The following is a 25,986-nucleotide window of genomic DNA, read 5'->3' on the forward strand; positions in this document are numbered from 1 at the left end:
ACAATTTTGGTCGCCACACTACCAGAAGGATGTGGAGGCTTTGGAGAGGGTGCAGAGGAGGTTTACCAGGATGTTGCCTGGTCTGGAGTGTGTTAGCTATGTGGAGAGGCTGAATAGACTCGGACTGTTTTCATTAGAAAGACAGAGGTTGAGGGGTGACCTGTTAGAGGTCTACAAGATTATGAGGGGCATGGATAGAAGGATAGGCAGGCACTCTTTCCCAAGATGGAGGGGTCAGTCACCAGGGGGCATAGGTTTAAGGTCCGTGGGACAAGGTCTAGAGGAGATATGCGAGGCAGGTTTTTTAAAGAGCGGGTGGTTATTGCCTGTAGTGCGTTGCCAGGGGAGCTTGTGGAAGCAGATACATTAACGGCATTCAAAACGCATCTCGGCAAATACATGGATAGGATGGGTATAGAGGGGTACGGCACAAGGAAGTGCTGAGGGTTTTGGCCAAGGTTGGTACAGGCTTGGAAGGCCGAAGGGTCTGTTCCTTTGCCGTATTGTTCTTTGTTCATGCATCATCTGTCATCAAACATCACACAATTTGGGTGGGGAAGGACTGAAAAAATTCACCTCGAGCAAGAGCCACCAACCATTCACTCCATGGCCGTCAACTTCAATAATTTCTTGATGCAGTTTAGAAATATCTCTCTTCTGCATCTAATCCATGTTGCAGGCAACCTCGGATCATATTATGGAGCAGACTAAATGAAGCTTTACCCTGATGCCCATTGCACTCGATGATATTAGAATACAGGCTGGGTTGCATCTAACCATGCTGTATCTGACCTGGCAGAGATTCTTATAGCAGTAACATACTTCATCTTGATAAATAGAAATAAATGATTGAAAATATTGTTTTCAATTTTTGTCCCAAAATTTGCAGTAGAATTCCCCAATCCCAATAATTAACAATTAATTAAGTCACTCAATCTGAGTTAACCAATGAAGTCATCTTTGACCCATCAACCAAAATAATCAACAGCAAGTGCATGAGTGGATCTGTCTGTGAGACAATTGGACTCATGCCTGCTCAATGACCATCTCCAACAAGAGTAAATCTCACCATAGCCCCTTGACATTCAATGGCATTACCATTGCTCAATTCCCACACTATCAACACCCTGGGGGTTACCATTGACCAGAAACTGAACTGGACTATCCATATAAATACTGTGGTTACAAGAGCAGGCCAGAGGTTAGGAATCCTGAGGCGAGTAACTCACCTCCTGACTCCCCAAAGCCTGTCCACAATCTACAAGGCACAAGTCAGGAGTGTAATGGAATACTCTCCACGTGCCTGGATGAGTGCAGCTCCAACAATACTCACAAAACTCAACACCATCCAGGACAAAGCAGCCCACTTGATTGGCACCCCATCCACAAACATTCACTCCCTCAACCTAGCCAGTGAAGTCCACATTCCTTGAATGAATAAAACAAAATACAACAGCCAGAGTGGGCCACCTGAGCCCACCAGGTGATGCTTAACACTGAGGTGACCACCATGACGTAAACTATCGCACTACAGCACAGAAGGCAGAAACCCCATTGTAAAGTCACTGCACACTTGTATATTTTATTCACTGTACAATGCACTGTCCTATTCCAAGCCAGGGATAGTGAGAGAGGGCAGTGAAAGAGTTAATGTTGTGCTCCAAGAACAGGTAACCGCTGAAGCTATCTGCAAATCGGGTTTTGATACTGGCCAGAAGCCAGTTGGCAATTAGCCATGTTTTTCCACTCGGAACCTGCTGGGGAATGCATTTGGCAAGTTGTCAGTTCCCTGTCACAATCCATCTCACAGATAAACCTATCTGCAGGCAGCATCGGTCCCACAGCTACTGTTTCAAAGAGACCTGATAGCACATGACAGCAATAAAGAGCTTTCTACAACCTGGCCTAAACTAACAAATCTGACAACATTTCCCCAGCAGTCTAAGACTTGACCAATTTCAGAGTTCGACAGGAATAAAACAATTAGTCTGATTGATCAAAAGGGAAAACCTATGTAAGGACCACGGCAATGTACATGCTGCACAGTGTAACATATGTGTTCCTTGCAGACTCTGTGGCCCTGAATTTTGCATGGATATTGTCCAGTGAGATATCAATGGGAACTCCAGAGAAATGGGTCCTCAGGCTGTTCCTCCAGGAATTTTGCTGATCTCCCATCAAAACGAAGACCAGAGATGAGGAGACCCTTGACAAAGTCATGGCCCCTCATGGTGACATCCTCAATTCTGCACTCACATTGGGACACAAGAAATAGCAAGAGGAGTCTGCTTTTCCATTCACTATCGTGGCTGATCTTCCATTTCAACTGCACCTTCCTGCATCACCCCCATATCCCTTAATTCCCTCAGTACCCCAGAAAACTATCAGTCTCTGTTTTAAGTATTCTCAATGGTTCAGCATCCACGGCTCTCTGGAATCAAAAAGTTCCAAAGATTCACACCTTGCTGAGTGAGGAAATTTTTCTTCACTTCATTCCTAAATGGCTGACTCCTTTATTTTCAGGCTGTTAATCCGGGACATTTATGGAAAACTGCCTGTTACCCCCTACCACAGATGCTATAGTTCTCCTTGCAATTCTTTTTCGCCATTAATGTATCTGCCAACAGTTCCAGAGGTGCCAACAGCCCTCCATTACCTGACAAATGGTTAGTCTCCATGTATACGACTAGACAATTGGTGCCTGACAGCTATTTGACAGCAGAGGGCACCACAGTTGAGCCCACTCTTATCCTCTCCTGGAATGGTTTCCGAGCCACTCTTGAGAGCAAAGGGTCATGCTGATTTTCTGACGAGATATCCAGATGGTGGGTACAATTGTTCTGCAACAAGAAAGAATTCCTGCCATTTGACCCTGAGACAGCCAATATGCAAACAGCTGCATTAACACCTCACATAGGTCAACCAGTTAACAGCGAATCAAAGTGGTTAAAAAAGGTGAACAAAATCACAGACGCAACAAAACCAGTTAACGCTATAGTTTAAGTCAGGGTTGCAATGTCTGTTTTACTTATGGGCCACGATAGCCGGGTAACTTTCTTTGTTTAAGAATTTCACCAGGACACGGCAGGTATAGGCTGCAGGTGATTTACAATGTGAACACCATGTACGTAACACTGCTGAATTTGGAAAGGGCTCAGCAATGAATTGTATAATGAGATAATCAACACACAAGTAAATTTGGCCATTGTAATAACATGCCCACAAGGTCATCACAGTTTTCTGAATCTTGGCAAAAAATGAGCATCAGCATCAGACATTACATTGTTTCAGGAAGTGGAAGTGTAAACCGTGGTATTCGGGTGTGCAATGTCGGAAAAAGATGAATGACCTACTACAATCATCAAGGGTAAGTGCTCCAGGTGTCCTCTTGGCACTCCACCCTCCATCACCCCGCTCCCGCCCCTCCCTCCCGCCCCCGGGAATGTCACCTGGAACCCACATGCCGCCACCTTACAGGGCCCCAGCACCCAATCTCCCACCAGCATCCTCAAATCCCCCAGCACTTCTCATCAGAACCCCTCCATAATTAGGTGCAATGACCACACATGCCAGTTGTTATTCACTTCTGACCCACCAAGCATCCAGCTCACATTATCCCCTTTTTTGTCCCTACAGGAGAAGAATTTTTCAAACAACCCAGGCAGCAGACTGACACAGTGCCTCAGGAAATTCTGATACAACACACGCAGTAGGACCAGACACACCACCTGCAACCCCATCCTGGAAGTGGCCGAACCAGCCCCACACAGCCACCCTGCCCCCGGAGCTGGGCAGGAAGCTCGGTCCCCTTGGATTCCCTGATGCTGGTTGGAGACAGTGCTGCTCACCACCTTCCTCCCTCTTGGAGAGCATGGTATCTGGTTCCCTTTTTAGAAAAACAGTAGTAATTCCCGATCACATTACATCACACCTCGTGGGCAGGGAGATTCAATAAGCTCTGAAGATTCAACTTTAATCTCACGAAGTACATTGTAATGCATTCATATTGATGCAAATCAGGTTGGCACCCTTTCTGAGCGTGAACCCGATCATGTAATCAAGGAGGACCTGGGAAGTTCATGTTCTGAAACCTCGCCAGCTGTTATGGGTCAGGGTTTAGAGAACCCCAAAGTGTATCATGGAGTTCACCTGACCCACAACTTTTACTAGATTATGGTACGGGGAGCACACGGCCCACTCTATAGGTGCGGTACAGCAGCAATGGAAAAGTATTTTTTTAAAGCAAAACAATGTTTATTCTATGAACTCAAGTTAACTTTTTTAACATACAGTGAACAGCTTAGCAACCATCAATTCAAATACAACCCTAAAAGTATACAACACTAAGTAATCCTTAATAACTTCCCAAACAACATCCAGAAACAGAAGAAACCCTGGAGCTGTGAAGCAATTGTGCTACCACAATGCTACCGTGCTGCCCAGGATCGATTTACAGTCTTTAGAGTACAGAGAGAGACTCTAATACACCTTCTGGCTCTGACTGCAGCTATGCAGCTCTGAAAACAAAACTAAAACACACCCTGCAGCAAACAGCCTAAAACAAAAGTAAAAAGCTGACAGACAGCCCAGCTACACCCACTCTCTGACATCCCTGCAGTAATAAACACCCATTTCTTAAAGTTACTCTCACTACAGATATTTATATACATATCCATTTATATACACCCATTTCTGAAAGGTGCTCTCACATGACACCTCCCCCCCAAGAAAAAAAAAAAAACCATCAACTTCAAGATGGTTTCATTTTTCACCTTTTCACTATCCCTTGAGAAATGCACACAGTAAATATACTTTTTTGTTTCAAGAAACACACGCAAATAGTTTTTTTTTGTAAATTTAGAGTACCCAATTCATTTTTTCCAATTAAGGGGCAATTTAGCGTGGCCAATCCACCTACCCTGCACATCTTTCGGTTGTGGGGGTGAAACCCACGCAAACACAGGGAGAATCTGCAAACTCCACACAGACAGTGACCCAGAGCCGGGATCGAACCTGGGACCTCAGCGCCATGAGGCTGCAGGGCTAACCCATTGCGCCACTGTGCTGTCCTATACGCAAACAGGTATAATAATAGTCCATTTTTTATTTTGTTTTTCTTCCTCCAACTGAAATCCTTCTCGATTGACAGTCTCTTTGAACAAGAAGGTCTCTGCATGATCCATCCATTTCTCTACGCCTCAGCATTTCTCTTTCAAGTCAGATACTTTGGTTCAATCTGATCACAGAGTCCCTTGTAATTCTCCAACACATGAGCATTGGTTATCACAGCCTTCAGGCCGTCAAATGCCTGTTGACACTCCGCTGTCCACTGAAATTTTCGACGTTTCTTCAGCAAGTCCATCAGTGGAGCAATCACGCTGCAAAACGTTTGCACAAATGTTCGATCACATCCACTTATGCCAAGAACTCGCATTATTTCCCTTCGTCTTGAGGGTATCGGAAACACCTCAATATCTGTTGGTTTCACATCCCGTGTGACCATTCAATCCTCTCCGATTGTATGGCCAAGAAAAGTGACTTGGACTTTTCCAAATTCACTTTTGGCTAGGTTTATCACCCAACCCGCCTCCTGAAGTCGATCGAATAACTCCATCAGATGTTTTAAATGTTCTGTCCATGTCTGCCTGAAAATTACCAGATCATCGATGTATACCGCACAATTGGGTAATTCTGAAACAAATTTGTTAGTTAACCGTTGAAATGTAGCTGGTGCGTTTTTCATGCCAAATGGCATAACTTTGAATTGGTATATACCATCTGGAGTCACAAAAGCTGAAATCTCCTTCGCCATTTCAGATAAAGGTACCTGCCAGTAACCTTTAAGTAAATCCAGTTTAGAAATAAAAACTAATTGTCGCACTTTCTCAATGCAATCCTCCAAACGTGGGATAGGATAAGAGTCCGTTCTTGTTACTGTATTAACCTTTCTATAGTCCACACACAACCGTTGGGTACCGCCTGGTTTTGGTACCATCACTATGGGTGAGCTCCATTGGCTGCAACCCACTTCAATTATGCCATTTTTAAGCATACTCTCAATCTCTTTGTTAACCTGTGCCAATTTTAAAGGGTTAAGTCGATGTGGATGTTGTTTGATCGGAACAGCCTTTCCCACATCTACATCATGTATAGCCATTTCAGTACTTCCCAATTTATCTCCACAAATATGGCCATGTGATATCAATAACTCTTTCAGGTCAGTCCGTTTTTCCTCTGGAAGGTTCAACAATTTATCGCAATTTTTAAGAACATCCTCATTTTCCAATTTAATTTGAGGTATGTCAAATTCACAGTCATCTGGATTTGATTCGTCACTTTGAGTTAGGATCATTAAAACCTCCTCCTTTTTCTCTCCTTCCCTTTCAAAGTACCTTTTAAGCATATTCACATGACACACTCGGTGAGTCTTCCTTCTATCTGGTGTTTTTACCACATGATTCACCTCATTTAATTTCTTTTCCATCTGATAAGGTCCACAAAACCTAGCTTTTAAAAGTTCACCTCCCACTGGTACCTCATGTGCAACACGCAACACCTCCTTTCTATACCCTACCGGCAATACTGCTTGATGAACTTCTGCCCACTTTTCATCTGCCTGCATATGTAAAGGTCTCCATTTTCTCATCAAGACATCACTTTTACGGTAATAACACCTCCTCCGGTAGTGATGCAAACTCTTCACTAGCCCTACCTATCAGCTTTGTTTGAATCAGTAATACCCACATGTCCTGTGGCCATTACATTTTTTTAGCCAACTTCTCAAATGAAATGAAAAAGGCTTCCACCTCCTTCTCGTCAAACCTTGGCAATGCCTGGAAATATTTAAATAGATCCCCACCAAGCCTTTGACTTTGACGCTCTTTCTCACTATCCTCATCACTATCATCCAACTGTACGTTTCCCTTTACGTCTGCCAATTTTAACTGACTGTCATGGTTCATGGCCATTTTCTGAAGTTCAAACTCTCTCTCTTTATCTTTTTCCATGATCTGTAGCTCCCTTTCTCATTCTTTTTGTTCTGCTAGGGCTATTCTTTCTTTTCTCCTTTCTTCTCTCTCTCTTTATTTTTCCTCTCTATCTCTTTCGTATTCAAGCTGCTTTAATTCTTTCTCATGTTCCATTTGTTTAAGTTGTAACTGAATTTTTGCCATTTCCCATGAGTCAAACTGTATCTCAGGCAACTTTAAATGCTTAGCCACTGCCATAATTACCTCAGCTTTTCGCATCTTGTCAGGTGATGTTAACTGCAATGTTTTTGCCAAATCGAACAGTCTGTTTTTAGTCTCTGTCCGTAAGGTACTGCGTGTGACTGTCTCCACACCCAAAAACTTCAGAGCCTCTGAAAGAGCCATTGTCCACAACACACTCCCTAATTAACTGAAATACCACACCTGAAAAGCAACCACAAAAGGCTCACCCCTCACTGTCTTTAAGTTCACAAAGCCAATCCAATAGATAGACTTTTATCCCCCTCGAGCCCCCAATTTGTTATGGGCCAGGGTTTAGAGAAACCAAATGTATCATGGAGTTCACCTGACCCACAACTTTTACTAGATTGTAGTATGGGGAGCACACAGCCCACTCTACAGGTGTGGTACAGCAAAAATGGAAAATTATTTTTTAAAAGCAAAACAATGTTTATTCTATGAAGTCAAGTTAACCTTTTTAACATGCAGTGAACATCTTAGCAACCATCAATTCAAATACAACCCCCAAAGAATACAACACTAAGTAATCCTTAATAACTTCCCAAACAACATCCAAAAGACAGAAGAAACACCTTTTAACAGAAGCACATTTGGTTAAAGTCACTCCTGTTATTCGTTTTAAATCACCAGAATCGATTTACAGTCATTAGATTACAGAGAGAGACTCTAATACACCTTCTGGCTCTGACTGAGGCTATCCAGCTCTGAAAACGAAACTAAAACACACCCTGCAGCAAACAGCCTAAAACGAAAGTTTCCCAGTGCCACAGAGAGGCAGGGTACACGTTCCCAGTGCTACAGGGAGGTAGAGTACACATTCCCAGAGCTACAGGGAGTCAGAGTACACATTCCCAGAGCCACAGGGAGTCAGAGTACAAATTCCCAGAGGCACAGGGAGGCAGAGTACACATACCCAGTGCCTCAGGAGGCAGAGTACACATTCCCAGAGTTACAGGGAGTCAGAGTCCACATTCCCTGAGCTACAGGGAGTCAGAGTCCACATTCCCAAAGTTACAAGGAGTCAGAGTCCACATTCCCAGAGCTACAGGGAGTCAGAGTACACATTCCCAGAGTTACAGGGAGTCAGAGTCCACATCCCCAGTGCCACAGGGAGACACAGTACACATTCCCAGAGTTACAGGGAGTCAGAGTCCACATCCCCAGTGCCACAGGGAGACAGAGTACACATTCCCAGATGGTCAGAGTCAAAGTACACATTCCCTGTGCCACAGGGAGGCAGTGTACACATTCCCAGAGTTACAGGGAGTCAGAGTCCACATTCCCAGAGTTACAAGGAGTCAGAGTCCACATTCCCAGAGCTACAGGGAGTCAGAGTACACATTCCCAGAGTTACAGGGAGTCAGAGTACACATTCCCAGTGACACACGGAGACAGAATACACATTCCCAGAGCTACAGGGTGGCAGATTACACATTCCCAGTGCGTCACTTGGAGGCAGAATACACATTCCCAGAGCCACAGGGAGTCAGAGTACACATTCCCAGTGCCACAGGGAGGCAGAGTTCACATTTCCAGAGCCACAGGGAGTCAGAGTACACATTCCCAGTGCCTCAGGGAGGCAGAGTACACATTCCCAGTGCCTCAGGGAGGCAGAGTACACATTCTCTGCGCGCCAGGGAAGCAAAGTACACATTACCAGAGCTCCAGGGAGACAGAGAACACATTCCCAGTGCCACAGGGAGGCAGAGTATACATTCCAGAGCGACAGGGAGGCAGAGTACACATTCCCAGAGCGACATGGAGGCAGAGTACACATTCCCAGAGCGGCATGAGGCAGAGTACACATTCCCAGAGCGACAGAGAGTCAGAGTACACATTCCCAGAGCGACAGGGAGGCAGAGTACACATTACCAGAGCGACAGAGAGTCAGAGTACACATTCCCAGAGCGACAGGGAGGCAGAGTACACATTCCCAGAGCCACAGGGAGTCAGAGTACACATTCCAGAGCGACAGGGAGGCAGAGTACACATTCCCAGAGCGACATGGAGGCACAGTACACATTCCCAGAGCGGTATGAGGCAGAGTACACATTCCCAGAGCGACAGGGAGTCAGAGTACACATTCCCAGAGCGACAGGGAGGCAGAGTACACATTCCCAGAGCCACAGGGAGTCAGAGTACACATTCCCAGAGCGACATGAGGCAGAGTACACATTCCCAGAGCTACAGGAAGTCAGAGTATACATTCCTTAAGGCAAAGAGAGTCAGAGTCCACATTCCCAGAGCTACAGGGAGGCAGAGTATACATTCCGGAGCTACAGGGAATCAGAGTACACATTCCAGAGCTACAGGGAGTCAGAGTACACATTCCCAGAGCGACAGGGAGTCAGAGTACACATTCCGAGAGCCACAGGGAGTCAGGGTACACATTCTCAGAGCCGCAGGGAGGCAGAGTACACATTGCCAGTGCCACAGGGAGTCAGAGTACACATTCCCAGAGCTACAAGGGGTCTGAGTACACATTCCCAGTGCTACAAGGAGTCTGAGTACACATTCCCAGTGCTACAAGGAGTCTGAGTACACATTCCCAGAGCGACAGGGAGTCAGAGTACACATTCCCAGAGCGACAGGGAGGCAGAGTACACATTCCCAGAGCGACAGGGAGGCAGAGTACACATTCCCAGTGCCTCAGGAAGGCAGACTACACATTCCCAGTGCCTCAGGGAGGCAGACTACACATTCCCAGAGTTACAGGGAGTCCGAGTACACATTCCCAGAGCTACAGGGAGTCCGAGTACACATTCCCAGTGCCTCAGGGAGGCAGTGTACACATTCCCAGTGCCACAGGGAGTCAGAGTACACATTCCCAGAGCTACTGGGAGACAGAGTCCACATTTCCAGAGGCAAAGAGAGTCAGAGTACACATTCCAGAGCTACAGGGAGTCAGAGTACACATTCCCAGAGCGACAGGGAGTCAGAGTACACATTCCCAGAGCGACAGGGAGGCAGAGTACACATTCCCAGAGCGACAGGGAGGCAGAGTACACATTCCCAGTGCCTCAGGAAGGCAGACTACACATTCCCAGTGCCTCAGGGAGGCAGACTACACATTCCCAGAGTTACAGGGAGTCCGAGTACACATTCCCAGAGCTACAGGGAGTCCGAGTACACATTCCCAGTGCCTCAGGGAGGCAGTGTACACATTCCCAGTGCCACAGGGAGTCAGAGTACACATTCCCAGAGCTACTGGGAGACAGAGTCCACATTTCCAGAGGCAAAGAGAGTCAGAGTACACATTCCCAGAGCTACAGGGAGTCAGAGTACACATTCCCAGAGCTACAGGGAGACAGAGTCCACATTCCCATTGCCACAGGGAGTCAGAGTACACATTCCTAGAGCCACAGGGAGTCAGAGCACACATTCCCAGTGCCACAGGGAGGCAGGGTACACGTTCCCAGTGCTACAGGGAGGTAGAGTACACATTCCCAGAGCGACAGGGAGGCAGAGTACACATTCCCAGAGCGACAGTGAGTCAGAGTACACATTCCCATTGCCACAGGGAGGCAGGGTACACGTTCCCAGAGCCACAGGGAGGCAGGGTACACGTTCCCAGTGCTACAGGGAGGTAGAGTACACATTCCCAGAGCTACAGGGAGTCAGAGCACACATTCCCAGAGCCACAGGGAGTCAGAGTACAAATTCCCAGAGGCACAGGGAGGCAGTGTACACATTCCCAGAGCCACAGGGAGGCAGAGTACAAATTCCCAGAGGCACAGGGAGGCAGTGTACACATTCCCAGAGCCACAGGGAGGCAGAGTACAAATTCCCAGAGGCACAGGGAGGCAGTGTACACATTCCCAGAGCCACAGGGAGTCAGAGTACACATTCCCAGAATGACAGGGAGGCAGAGTACACATTCCCAGAGCTACAGGGAGTCCGAGTACACATTCCCAGAGTGACAGGGAGGCAGAGTACACATTCCCAGAGCTACAGGGAGTCAGAGTACACATTCCCAGAGTGACAGGGAGTCAGAGTACACATTCCCAGAGTGACAGTGAGTCAGAGTACACATTCCCAGAGTGACAGTGAGTCAGAGTACACATTCCCAGAACATTTTGATAAATTTAGAGTACCCAATTAATTTTTCCAATTAAGGGGCAATTTAGCGTGGCTAATCCACCTACCCTGCACATCTTTGGTTGTGGGGCAAAACCCACGCAAACACGGGGAGAATGTGCAAACACCACACGTACAGTGACCTAGAGCCGGGATCGAACCTGGGACCTTGACACCGTGAGGCAGCAATGCAAACCACTGCACTACCGTGCTGCCCTACACATCCTCTAAGCTACCGGGAGTCAGATCATAAATTGTCTGAGCTACAGGGAGGAAGAATACACATTTCAAGAGCTGCAGGGAGTCAGAGCACGTACTCTCCGAGCTCATCAGGTCAGAAGCGTGGACAATGTCAGCTTTTGTAGGGATGAGAGCTGTTGCCCTTTTTAATAATGATGCTCTTTAGTGTCACCAGGTATCAAATGATACCACCACAAAGCTTTACCAGATATCTATCAAAGGACCACACAACCAGTTAGTCAGTTTAAGTTCAAAGATGGTTTATTTACACACAAGGATTACTTCGACATGCAACACAAAACACTACAAGTTAAACTACACCTAACAACTACAATAATCTACACTTAACTTCAGGGCAACCGGCTCTATGCAGATGGACAAGGCCTTTGTCTGGATCTTGCGTGGCTGGGTGGAAGAAGTGGCCCTGTTTTTGCTGGGCTCATCCGTCTGGTAGCGATCGTTGGTATTGAACTTGTCTGTCTGGTTGTTATGCTGCATTTGGGTTGGCATAAGCCGGATCCAAGAGAGACCGAGCAGATGGCTGTGTCTCTTCTTATCCCTCTGGGATTTTGCGCTCTTTGGGGCGGTCCTTAACTTGGACCCAATAATTCGACAGGCTTTGATCACTGCCTTCGATTTTGGCCAATAAAGGGGCGGGTACCTTGATGGCTGGTCGTGTCCTTAGCGGTCATTGACCTTAGCTGTTTGGGCTCGCTGAGTAAAGGGAGTGGCGCCAATTAGTCTGCATCTGTATCGGTTACCCGAGGACAGTCCTATTGTTCTGGGGAAACGGGCCATCAGAATGCAAACGAGCGGGGGTTTCGATTGCGTCTAGCTATCTGGGTTGCAAATACACACACAAGCTCTGAGTCTGTCTGAGTCCTGTATTGGCCATAATTCCCATGGTCCTTTGCAGGTGGCCATCTGAGATGGCAACAGAGCTTCTCGTGTCATCGATAATATCACTTTTGTGTTGTGAAACTGGATCTCATGGCAAGAGAGCAGAATGACTGCCACTGCCAAATTAGTTGTGTTAACTGAACCTTATTGTGTGCATTGTATGTGGATACTCACTTCATGGCAAGAGGTAAAGTGAGAAAAAGAACTCTGAACTTTTTTCAAAACACGTCATTAACTTTTAGTAACACTGCTTGAAATGGATAGTTATTGCAACGGAAATTGTTACTTTTTAAATGTTTCTACAGCTGTAAAGGTCCTGCACAGACACATGTTGGAAACCTGTGTTCACTTTTAGATGCTAGTCTTGGTGCATATCAGAGGTAACCAAGAAAGTTTCAAAATCAGTCATTTGGTCATGGTCTTTGCAATCCCTTCCCACAAAAAACAGCAATTATTATTTAAAATCAGTGCTTCTGCAACATATTTCCATCATGCAAACTTTCTACAACATCATCCACATTCCTGATTCGGAGTAGTGAATGATCTTTGAGGAAGTTAGGGCCAGTCAAAGATAAGTATACTTTCAGGCCAATGGGGTCCCAGAATGTCTTGTCATTTTGCCTGTTACTGATGGGATGGGGCACGCCCACATTACACTCCCGCTAATCTATAAGAATTTAAGAAATAGGATCAGGAGCAGAGCAAGAATTGGGCCCATCGAGCCTGCTCCGTCATTCAATAGCATCATGTTCTGATGTTGCCCCAACTCCATTTTCCTGCCTTTCCCCATAACCCTTGAACTTCTTGACAAACAGAAATTAGTGTAACTCAGCCTTGAATAAATCTGCCTCGGCTGCTTGTTGGGGAGAGGATTCCAAATACCAACAGCCCTCCGAGAAGAAATTTCTCCTAATCGCCGTCTTAAGTGGGAGACTCCTTATTTTCAAACTCTGCCTTTAGTTCTAGATACCCCCACATGAGGAAACATTTTCTCAGCCTCTGCCCTGTCAAGTCATCTTCGAATCTTTTGTTTCAATAAAATCACCTCTCATTCGTCTAAACGCCATTGAGAATATGGCCAACCGGCTCAATCTTTGTTCAAAAGCCAATCCCTTCTTCTCAGGAATCAGCCTGGTGAACCTTCCCTGAACTGCTTCCAATGTATGCATGTCCAAAGTAAGGTGACTAAAATTGCACACAATACTCCAGGTGTGGTCTCAGCAATGCCCTAGAGAGTCGTACCAAGACTTGCCCATCTTTATATTCCACCTCTCTTGCAATAAAGGACAACATTCCATTGCTTTCTTAATTAATGATCGGTCCTGCATGCTGACTTTGTGATTAGCTTACAAGGATTTCCAGGGCCCTCTGTACCCTAGTATGCCGCAGTCTCTCTCCATATAATACTGCTTCTCTGTTCGTCCTGCCAAAGTGGACAACCTCACGTTTTCCCACATTATAATCCATGTGACAATTTTTTCCCCACTCTCTTAACATATCTATATCCCTTTGCAGGCTCTTCCTCCTACCTAACTTCATATCATCAGCAAGTATGGTGGAAATAGTCAGTCTCTTTATCCAAGTCATCAATATGGATTGTCAATAGTTGGCACCCCAGCTCTGGGCCCTATGGCACTCCAATAATTACTGTTTGCCAGCCTGAAATAACACATTGATCCTGAGTCTCTGTTTCCTACTGGTAGCCAGTTCTTTATCCATGCTCATATATCCCCACAAAACACATGCTCTTAGCTTATATCATGACCATTCATGTGACACATTATCAAATGCCTTTTATAAATTCAAATATATTACATTTGCAGGTTTCTATTATCCACCCTGTTGGTCACACCCTTAAAGAACCCTGATAAAATTTGTCAAACCCTTTCACAGAAACATGTTAACTCTGCCCGATTGTACTGATTTTCTAAATGTCTTGCTCCTTGTGGTAAACCACTGTATTGTACTGTTGTATTGTTACGTGCCTGGGCTCATCCCTGCTGGCTCCGCTCATGTATAAAGATGGCCAACCTCCAGCCCTGCCCTCATTCTGGGACCGGCTGCCAGCAGGTGTCTTTAAGCTGATTAAAGCCACAGTTTTTCTCCTGACTCCTCGTCTGTCGTCAATTGATGGTTCATCAATTTAATCAGCTTAGAATTTTCAGATGGATCCATCGCTAAAACCTGATTGCCTGGAGCTGGACCCCCAAGCAGCCGACGCCACTATTACGTTTGAACACTGGCTACGCTGCTTCGAATCGTACGTCGAGTCCTCTGCGATCGCCGTCGCCGAGACCCACAAGCTGCAAATCCTCAACTCCCGGGTGAGCCCGGAAGTATTCCTTATTATCAGGGACGCTGACTCGTACGAGGATGCGATAGCGCTGTTGAAAGGACAGTATGTTAAGGGAGTCAACGAGGTGTATGCTAGGCATCTCCTTGCCACGAGATGACAGCGCCCGGAGAATCCAAGCTGAATTTCTGCGCGCATTGCGGGTACTCGGCCGGAACTGCAGTTGTAAGGCGGTATCGGCCGGCAAGCACACAGAGTTGCTGATCCGGGATGCCTATGTCGCAGGCATAAAATCAAATTACATCCGCCAACGCCTACTAGAATGGGGTACACTCGACCTCCAAGAAACAGTACAGGTTTCGGACTCATTCGAAGTGGCCTTCCGCAACTTGGATGCCTACACCTCTGACCACGCGGCACCCTTGTGGACGTCATGGGCACCGCCATCACCCAACCCGGGGGCGCCGCAAGCCTGTGCCGCGCAGCAACCTGCCAATCCCAGAGGCCCAAAATGCTACTTCTGTGGTCAGGGTAAGCACCCCAGGCAACGCTGCCCATCGAGGAGCGCGATTTGCAACGGGTGCGGTAAGAAGGGCCACTTCTCTAAAGTCTGCCAGGCCCGACCTGTTTGTAAGCCCAGCAGGGCTGCGTGTAACTTGTGGGGGCCGCCTTCTTCAACACCACCAGACACGTGCGACCCGTGGGGGCCGCCATCTTTGCCACCATCTTCGACGCCACCTGCCACGTGCGCTCCGTGGGGGCCGCCATCTTTGCCGCCATCTTCAACGCCACCCGCCACGTGCGACCCGTGGGGGCCGCCATCTTCGCCGCCACCCGCCACGTGCGACCCGTGGGGGCCGCCACCTTTGATTCGCCCTTCCGCCTCCCGAAGCCCCTGCTCATCCGATCGGCCCGCCCACCTTCCGAAGATCGCCTCCATCACCCTCGACCAGTCTCGACCTCATCACCTCGCCAAATCCATGATGGCAGTCTGGATCAACGGTCACAAGATGACCTACCTGTTCGACTCGGGGAGCATAGAGAGTTTTATTCACCCAGATACGGTATGACGCAGCTCCCTCCCAATCTTACCCGTGATCCAGAAAATCTCTCTGGCTTCCGAATCACATTCTGTGGAAGTCCGTGGGTATTGTGTTGCAACCCTTACAGTACGGGGCGTTGAATTCAAAGCGTTCAAACTCTATGTCCTTCCACAACTCTGCGCTGCCGTGCTACTAGGTCGTGACTTCTAGTGCCACCTCAAAAGTCTTACCCTGTTGTTCGATGGACCCCTGCCCCCCGATCACCGTATGTAGCCTCTCGACCCTTAAAGGTCGCCCCACCCCCGCTCTTCGCCAACCTCACCCCGGACTGTAAGCCTATCGCCATTAGGAGCAGACGATACAGTGCTCGGGACAAGGCCTTTATCAGGTCGGAGGTGCAGCGACTCCTGCGCTGGCACATGTACCGCGGGATAGGGCATTTGGGGGCTCTTTGAGGCCAGTATTAGCCCCTGGAGAGCCCAAGTGCTGGCCGTCAAAACTGGGAAGAAGCACCGGATGGTCATCGACTACAGTCAGACCATCAACCGGCACTCACAGCTCGATGCGTACCACCTTCCCCGCATATCTGACACGGTCGATCAGATTGCACAGTACCGGGTCTTCTCCACCATCGACTTGAAGTCCGTGTACCACCAGCTCCCTATCCCACCGGAGGATCGCCAATACACTGCCTTCGAGGCAGATGGCCGCCTCTACCACTTCCTCAGGGTCTCCTTCGGCGTTACCAATGGGGTCTCGGTCTTCTAACAGGAGATGGACCGAATGGTTGACCAGTATGGGCTGCGGGCCACGTTTCCGTATCTGGATAATGTCACCACCTGCGGCTATGACCAGCAGGACCATGACGCCAACCTCCAAAAATTCCTCCACATCGCTAAGCTCCTTAACCTCACATCCAATAAGGAGAAATGCGTTTTCCGCACAACCCACCCAGCCATCCTTGGCTACGTTGTGGAAAACAGAGTGCTAGGGCCCGACCCCGACCGCATGTGCCCCCTCCTGGAACCTCCACTCCCCCACTGCCTCAAGGTCCTGAAGAGATGCCTGGGGTTGTTCTCCTACTATGCCCAGTGGGTCCCCAATTATGCGGACAAGGCCCGCCCACTCATTAAATCCACCCTTTTTCACCTGACAGCTGATGCCTGCCTGGCCTTCAACCGCATCAAAGCAGATATTGCTAAAGCCACGATGTACGCAGTAGACGAGTCCATCCCGTTCCAGGTGGAGAGCGATGCGTCCGACTTTGCCCTGGCCGCTACCCTCAACCAGGCGGGCAGGCCCGTGGCTTTCTACTCCCGTACCCTCCAGGGCTCCAAAATCTGATGCTCCTCCGTCGAAAAGGAAGCCCAAAACATTGTCGAAGCTGTGCGACACTGGAGGCATTACCTGGCTGGCAGGCGATTCACTCTCCTCACTGACCAACGGTCGGTTGCCTTCATGTTTAGTAACACACAGCGGTGCAAGATCAAGAATGACAAGATCCTAAAGTGGAGGATCGAACTCTCCACCTATAATTATGATATCTTGTATCAACCTGGGAAGCTCAATGAGCCACCAGTTGCCCTATCCCGCGGTACATGTGCCAGCGCACAAGTAGACTGACTTCGGGACCTCCACAGTGACCTTGTCACCCAGGGGTCACCCGGTTCTTCCACTTCATCGAGGCCCGCAACCTGCCTTACTCCATCGAGGAGGTCAGGACCATGACCAGGGAATGCCAGGTCTGTGCGGAGTGCAACCCGCACTTCTATCGGCCAGACCGAGCACACCTGGTAAAGGCCTCCCGCCTCTTTGAGCCCCTCAGCATCGATTTCAAAGGGCTCCTCCCCTCCACTGACTGTAATGGGTACTTCCTCAACATCGTTGATGAGTACTCACGTTTCCCTTTCGCCATACCATGCCCTGACATGACCCCTGCCACAGTCATCAAGGCCCTGCACGGCCTCTTCACCTTGTTTGGTTTCCCCACCTATATCCATAGTGATCGGGGTTCCTCCTTCATGAGTGATGAGCTGCGTCAGTTCCTGCTTAGTAAGGGCATCGCCTCAAGCAGGACTGCCAGCTACAACTCCCGGGGAAACGGACAGGTGGAGAGGGAGAACGCGACAGTCTGGAAGGCCGTCCTTCTTGCCCTACGGTCTAGAAGTCTCCCTGTCTCCCGCTGGCAGGAGGTCCTTCCCGATGTGCTCCACTCCATCCGGTCGCTCCTGTGTACCGCCACCAATGTGATCCCTCATAAGAAGATGTTTGTTTTCCCCAGGAAGTCCACCTCAGGGGTTTCGCTCCCGTCCTGGCTGACGGCCTCAGGGCCCGTCCTCCTCCGGAAGCATGCGAGGAGCCATAAGTCGGATCCACTGGTCGAAAAGGTCCTTCTCCTCCATGCTAACCCCCAATATGCCTACGTGGCGCACCATGACGGGCGGGAGGACACAGTCTCCCTTCGGGATTTGGCACCCGCAGGTTCCCCAGTGACCATCACCACGACCCCCGACCCTACACCGTCTCCCCCCATTGCTACTCATCTACTACGAGACGCAGAAGATGACACGCTCCTGGTCTTGCAGGCCTCAACACCTCATCCAACACCAATATCCACACCATACCCGGGACTGAGGAGGTCACAGCGGTGAGTCAAAGCCCCCGACAGACTTGGTCTATAACTCAACCTGTCCATTTCACCCCCGCCGGTCTCTTTTTTTTAACAGGGGGTGAATGTGGTAAACCACTGTATTGTATTGTATTGTACTGTTGTATTGTTGCATGCCTGGGCTTGCCCCTGCTGGATCCACCTGTGGCTCCTCCCCTCGGGCTCATGTATAAAGGTGGCCAGCCTCCAGCCCTGCCTTCATTCTGGGACCGGCTGCCAGCAGGTGTCTTTAAGCTGATTAAAGCAACAGTATTTCTCCCGACTCCTCATCTGTCGTCAATTGATGATTCATCACTCCTCCCCTCCTTCATTATGGATTCTAGCATTTTGTCAATCGCATATGTTAGGCTAATTGACCTATAATTTCCTGCTTTCAGTTTCCCTCCTTTCGTGAACAGTGTTAAATTTTCAGTTTCTCAATCTGCTGGAACCCTTCCAGAATTTTGCGAATCTTGGAAGATTACCACCAATGCATTCACTGGGCGGGATTCTCCGACCCCCCGCCGGGTTGGAGAATCGCCGTGGGTTGGCGTGAATCCCGCCCACGCCGTGTTCGAATTCTCCGCCACCGGAGATTCGGCGGGGGCGGGAATCACGCCGCGCCGATTGGGCAGCACCCCCCCCCGGCGATTCTCCGCCCTGCGATAGGCCAAAGTCCCGCGGCTGTCAACCCTCTCCCGCCGGCGTGGATTAAACCACCTACCTTACTGGCGGGAGCAGGCGGCGCGGGTGGGCTCTGGGGTCCTGGGGGGGCACGGGGCGATCTGGCCCCGGGGGGTGCCCCCATGGTGTCCTGGCCTGCAATCGGGGCCCACCGATCGGCGGGCGGGCCTGCGCCATGGGGGCACTCTTCTTCTTCTGCCTTCACCATGGTCTTCACCATGGTGGAGGCGGAAGAGACCTCCTCCCCAGCGCATGCGCAGGGATGACGTCAGCAGCCACTGACGCTCCCGCGCATGCGCGGACTTCCGCCGATCGGCGAAGACCTTTTGGCCCCGGCTTGCGTGGCGCCAAAGGCCATCCATGCTAACCAGCGGAGCGCCAACCACTCCGGCGCGGGCCTAGCCCCTCAAGGTGAGGGCTTGGCCCCTAAAGGTGAGGAGACTTCCGCACCTTTGGGGCGGCCCGACGCCGGAGTGGTTCTCACCACTCCATCATGCCGGGACCCCCCGCCCCGCCGGGTAGGGGAGAATCCTGCCCACTATCTCTGCAGCCATTTCTTTTAAGACGCTAGGATGCAGGTCATCATGTACCGGGGACTTGTCAGCCTTTCGTCCCATAATATTCCCATTACTTTTTCTCTAGTTATAGTGACAGTTCGAAGTTCCTCCCTCCCTTTTGTTACTTGATTTTAAACTATTTTTGGGGTGCTTTTTGTGTCTTATACTGTGAAGATCGACCCAAAATACTTGTTCAAAGTCTCTGCTATTTCTTTGTTCCCCATTTTTAATTGCCTAGCATTACCCTCTAAGGGACCAATGTTCACTTTAGTTACTCATTTCCATTTTATATACATGGTGAAGCTTTACTGTCTGTTTTTATATTCCTTGCTGGCTTTCTCTCATACTCCAATTTCTCTTTTATTTTTTTTGTCATCCTTTTGCTGGTTTCTACATTGTTCCCAATCCCCTGCCCTAACTCTTAACTTTGCAGCATTGTATGTTTTTACTTTCAATTTAATATCACTCTCAATCCCTTAGTAATCCACAGATAGCATCCTTCTAGTAGAGCCTTTCTTTCTTAATGGAATATATCTTTGGTGAGAATTATCAAATATCTCAGTAAATATCTGCTACTGCATCTCTATCATCTTATCTTTTCATCTATTTTTCGAGCACACTTTAGCCAACCTTATCTCCATTCCCTTGTAATTGTCTTTATTTAAGTTTAAAGTACTAGTTATGGACCCACATTTCTCATACTCAAGTTGAGTGTGAAATTCTATCATGTTATGATCACTCTTGCCTACAGAGTCTTTTACTATTGGTCCTCAATTAATCCTGTCTCAATACACATTATCAATTTCAGCTCACCTACTCTGGGCTGAAGTTCCTCAAGCTTGCTGTGGATCACATAGGTGTCCACCAGTACTCACATGCGTCAACTGCAACATGTCCTATTCCAACCTAAAATACATAACCATTGGAAAATGGTAGCATACCAGCCAAAACTTTATAACAATACAGCAATCAATTCTGTGGTCACTGCTTAGCAACTGCAATGATTCTTGGCATCAGTTTACCTGTCAGATTTGGCAGATTGGAATGACAACGCAATCACTAGAATTACAGAATAGTTGCCAATGGATTCAATGTCAATTCTCCAGCACCTCAATAAGTTTATGAACTATCTTGGGTGGCAGTGAAGGCCCCAGGTTCCATTCTTAAGACCTGTTTTAAATGTGTTGATCACATTGGATGCAGTGAAAAGGGCAGCACAGACCAACAGGAACAGAGAAGGGAACCAATTGGATCACCAAGGCATTCCTTCTAACACACCAGGATGCCGCTGGCTTTCTGGTATCTTGTCTAAGTGACCATTCTTCACACATGAGCATGGTCATCCTTTCCAATGGATTTTATTCCCCTCTCTGGCTCCGAGGACAATTGCAACCGTCCCACAACTGCTCTCACTGAATCAAATCATACAACACAGTATGAGGTCACTAAGCACATTGTCCTTTACCAGTTTCCCTGCTCGTTTCACATGGCCTTGTAAACGTCCTTGTTTCAAGCATCTATCCAATGCCCTTTTGAAATTTACTGCTGAAACTGCCTCCCCCAATGTTGCAAGCAGCACATTCCAGATCATCACTTGCTGCGTGAAAAAATGTTCCCTCATGTCTCCTCTGGTTCTTTTATCAATCACCTTCAATCTTTATCCTCTGGTTACCAACTCTCTTACCAATAGAAACAAGTTTTCCTTTCTTACCCTATCGTAACCTTTCACCGAGACGAGTAATCTTGGAACAAGACATGACACATCCCTAGTCCGGGTGACTGAGTAGCATACTACTGAGTGAGACTTCAAAGGATATCTCTTTAGGCATTATCATCAAAACTCTTTCTTCAGTCGGCCTTCTACCTTTGCAGCTGACTCCATTGCTGGTCTCAATCATGATGAAGCCAACAGGACACACACGAGAGATTTCCTCACAGCCACCGTGGTTACAGCTCATGTCACAGCCATATTCCCCGCAAAGACCAGGAAGTCCTAAGAAAGAAACAAAGACTTGTATTTACATATCACTTTCCACAACCGTAGCAGGTCCCAAAGCATTTCACATGCAATGAAGTGCTCTTGAAGTATAGTCATTGTTGCAATACAGATAACATGGTGGTCCATTATGATCCTCAGAGGGAAACCATACACCAAATTGACCAAATTTACTGAATGATCCCAGATGAAGATGTTACAAACAGAACTACACTTTTTGGTGCCTTTTACATCAACCCAAATCAGAACGAATGCAAATTGAACATGAATTAACAGGCAAATGATATTTCAAACAAAAAGGTGAATTTCACTTTCAATGAGTGTGTGCTGAATGGTTACTGTGTTACCCTTATCATCATTTAAGGTGATGTCCCCTTTAAGAACGGGCTTGGAACCCTGGGGGACTCCGCCTCCGGCTCTGCCCACCAGGGAGTCGTATATAAGGGGCCGCTCTGTAGGCGGCACCCAGTCAGCACCCGTCTCGGCATCAGGCTAGTTCTCAGCTTATTAAAGCCTTCTTTCCCGTTCTACTCTCTTGCGTCATTATTGAGGGTACTACACAATGATAATCAACCTAGACTGGTAAGTGGGCTGTATGAATGGCCCTCCTTCAATTCAGTGGGGCGCAAGATTGAAATCGGGCTTGTTGGCGAACCATGACCCCATGAATAAGATTAAATATATTTAATACACGCTGAACATTTCAGAATTAGTTATAGAAAGTGTTTAATCATTCATACATTGAAAGAACTGTCATCAAGTTCAAATGGTAAAAACAAAAGAAATATTTATACTTTGGACACAGAGGGAGTGCACAGTTCTCAGTCAATATTGTGGCAATCAGCACACACCTCACTTCACTTACCCTTGCTTTACGTGTGTGTCACTTCAGTCATGCCAGTCGGAAAAAACTACGTGGATGGAAATCATTGGCATGTGGCAAACCTGAATGTGGGCAATGGTCAACAAAATGTCTCGTGGGCCCCACACCGAACCCAGATGGGCCACATCTGGCCCCAGGCTGCAGATTGCCCATCATTGCTTTAAATGGTTGATGCAACAAAAATACATCTTAAACATATGCATCACTTCTCATACATAGGCGACACTATATAACCATGCAGTTCCACAGTGTGCTGTTTATTCACACAGGGTAGGTCAATAATCCCATTATCATCAGCAAAGAACACTTTTATTAATCCTCTCTCCCTTGGGCCAGAAAAGGATGAGCTGGAAGCAGCACGGAACTTAAATCATGTCAACAGGGTGAGCATGGAGTTGGAGCGATGTGAGAGCGAGGCACCTGAGGGGGGATGGGAGTCCAGTACTCAGAGAGAGGTGAGTGTGAGAGAGGTGAGAGGGAGTGCGTGTGTGAAAGAGAGAGGAGAGTGATTGCATGTGCGTGTGTGAGAGATGGAAGTGTGTGTATGTATGGGTGTGCGTGAAATGAGAGAGTGTGCAAGCGAGTGAGATGGAAGTGAATTTTTTTTAAAAAGTAAATTTATTCCAATTTTCAACATTTTCATTTTATAATAACAAAAAATAGACCCAACATATTAAGCCCCCAATACAAAAAGAGCACCCCTCCCCTAATGGTTGACGGTAACCAGCTCTCCAGAATACAAAATAAACAAACTCCAACTCCTGTGGAACGCATCAATCGTCCCCCATAGGGCAAATTTCACCTTCTCAAGCGATAAGAACTCCATTAGGTCCCCCAGCCACGCACAGGGGGGAGAAGCTGGCCTCCATCCCAACAGGACCCGCCTGCGAGCAAAGCATCTGCCCCCTCACCCGTCTGCAACACCGGCAGGTCCGACACCCCTAATATGGCCCCCAGGAAATTTAGAGTACCCAATTCTTGTTTTTTCCAACGAAGGGGCAATTTAGCGTGACCAATCCACCTAACCTGCACATCTTTGGGTTGTGGGGGTGAGACCCACGCAGACACGGCGAGAATGTGCAAACTCCACACGGTCAGTGACCTGGGCCGGGGCCTCAGGGCTGTGTGGTAGCAGTGCTAACCACTGCGCCACCGTGCCGTCCTATGGATCTTAAGTTAAAGTTTGTTTTAAAGCTGACTTCACTGACAGAAGTATACTTTATAAAAAGCCCCAAAAACTACCTTAATTCAGAGTGAGGTCAACTTTATTTTCAATTTGTTCTTTCCGTTAACACAAATTCAATCAGTGCATTTAATTTAACATCGATGCAAATTATGCATTCAACAAGACAGTTTATATTTTAAAAAGCTTTTTCAGGCAAAAGAAAAGGTTGAGTTGGCATTGCTCCGGGGAAGACAGGCCCCACCTGGCAAATTTAGTGACTACTTCGAGAATATACTTCGAATGGACAAGTTGGACAGCAGCTATCCAGTAGACTTGATTTTAGGATTTTAGCAAAACCAGATGGGAGATTGATGAAGGCCATGAGGCAGAGAAAGAGGAGGGGGTGGAGAGGAGGGGGGTGGAATTCTGAAGTAAATCTGAAATTGGCTTGGTTTGAAGAAGCAAAATACTTTTCTGTCGGAAGTTGAATACCAATGGAAGAAGATGATGAGTTGGATGCCTCTGGGGCCAGTGTGAGAACTGCTACTGTTTACATTGGACATCCATAATTTGGAAGCGAGGACAGAAAATAAAGCTTTCCATTGATGTTAACAAATGGCAAATATCAGGGAACAAGTGGACCAAAGACAGGAGGAAAATAAAGACAGAAAAAGCTGGAAATACTTGGTGAGTCTGGCAGCATCTGCAAAAAAACAGGAGTCAGTCAAGCCTTCAGGCCTCAAACCCTTCCTTGAACTGAAGTAGAGTTTATTTGAGGCCTGAAGTTTTGTCTGGCTCCTGTTTTTCCACTGATGCATCCTGTCCTGCCGAGTATTTCCAGCTTTTTTCACTTTTATTTTCAGATTTCCATCACATACAGTTTATCGCCTTTGGCAAATAGGGCAGCACGGTAGCATTGTGGATAGCACAATTGCTTCACAGCTCCAGGGTCCCAGGTTCGATACCGGCTTGGGTCACTGTCTGTGCGGAGTCTGCACATTCTCCCCGTGTGTGCGTGGGTTTCCTCCGGGTGCTCCGGTTTCCTCCACAGTCCAAAGATGTGCATGTTAGGTGGATTAGCCATGATAAATTGCCCTTAGTGTCCAAAATTGCCCTTAGTGTTGGGTGGGGTTACTGGGTTATGGGGATAGGGTGGAGGTGTGGACCTTGGGTAGGGTGCTCTTTCCAAGAACCGGTGCAGGCTCGATGGCCGAATGGCCTCCTTCTGCACTGTAAATTCTATTCTATGATAAATACCAGAAGAATTTGGTTTGACTAAATGATTGCACTGATGTCATTTGATAAGGATAGATATAGGGCTGGGGAATCAGAATAAGCAGTGGAAATGTAAAATGACCACAGGACATGATGTAAAGAGGCATCTGGGACACTCATTCGAGGCACTAGATCAGCACGAAACATTGATGATGGGCAGCACAGTGGTTAGCACTGCTGTTTCACAGCTCCAGGCACCCAGGTTCAATTCCCGGCTTGGGTCACTATCTGTGCGGAGTCTGCACGTTCTCCCCGTGTCTGCGTGGGTTTCCTCCGGGTGCTCCGGTTTCCCCCCACAGTCCAAAGATGTGCAGGTTAGGTGGATTGGCCATGATAAATTGCCCTTAGCATCCTAAAATGTTAGGAGGGGTTACTGGGTTACGGGGTTAGGGTGGAAACATTGGCTTAAGTGGGGTGCTCTTTCCAACGGCTGGTGCAGACTCGATGGGCCAAATGGCCTCCTTCTGCACTGTAAATTCTATGATTCTATGAAATAAGTTTAGGGGTCCATAGAGAGAAGGACAGAACATAAATCACATGGGGTAAAACTGCACCTGTACAGTATGCAAGGTGGTCAAGTACGCCCCCATAGCTTTTTATCCCTCATGGCAATGTCTTTGAAATCCTAAAACATCAAATCATGAATTTGGTCACTATTTTCTGTTTTGCATCACCTGAATTAACGGCTTGGTCACTGATGGAGAATTAATGGGAGGGAAGTACCACCATGAAATGTGCAAGCACCCGAGAAGATATGTAGCATGGATTACCTTAAACTGACAGCATCGTCATGGTAACACTTATCTGCTAGATCACAAGTATTGAATCCTGGCTCTCGGTTAGCTGCAGATCAACAAAATAATCTGTGACGAACTGAGATATACTTGGGTGGATTCCCGCTCCACTCACTTGTCATAATATGCACCCATGCACATCATGAGGTAAAAGCAGGCAGTGACAGACACCCAGGTCAGCCAATCAACATGCAGAACAGAAC

At 47.7% G+C, this 25,986-nt stretch overlaps 1 protein-coding gene across 3 annotated transcripts in view; it reads right to left on the bottom strand.

Annotated features, from left to right (window-relative positions):
* The window catches only part of LOC140431033 (von Willebrand factor C and EGF domain-containing protein-like), a 633,994-nt gene that overhangs the window by 326,051 nt on the left and 281,957 nt on the right, over positions 1 to 25,986 (bottom strand). For all 3 annotated transcript variants that reach the window (XM_072518932.1, XM_072518933.1, XM_072518934.1), the window contains exon 7: positions 21,535 to 21,663. In XM_072518932.1, coding sequence (XP_072375033.1) covers positions 21,535 to 21,663 — 129 coding nt within the window. The remainder of the gene's footprint in view (positions 1 to 21,534; positions 21,664 to 25,986) is intronic.

This window comes from Scyliorhinus torazame, chromosome 10, assembly GCF_047496885.1.
Source record: "Scyliorhinus torazame isolate Kashiwa2021f chromosome 10, sScyTor2.1, whole genome shotgun sequence".
Classification (NCBI taxonomy): domain Eukaryota; kingdom Metazoa; phylum Chordata; class Chondrichthyes; order Carcharhiniformes; family Scyliorhinidae; genus Scyliorhinus; species Scyliorhinus torazame.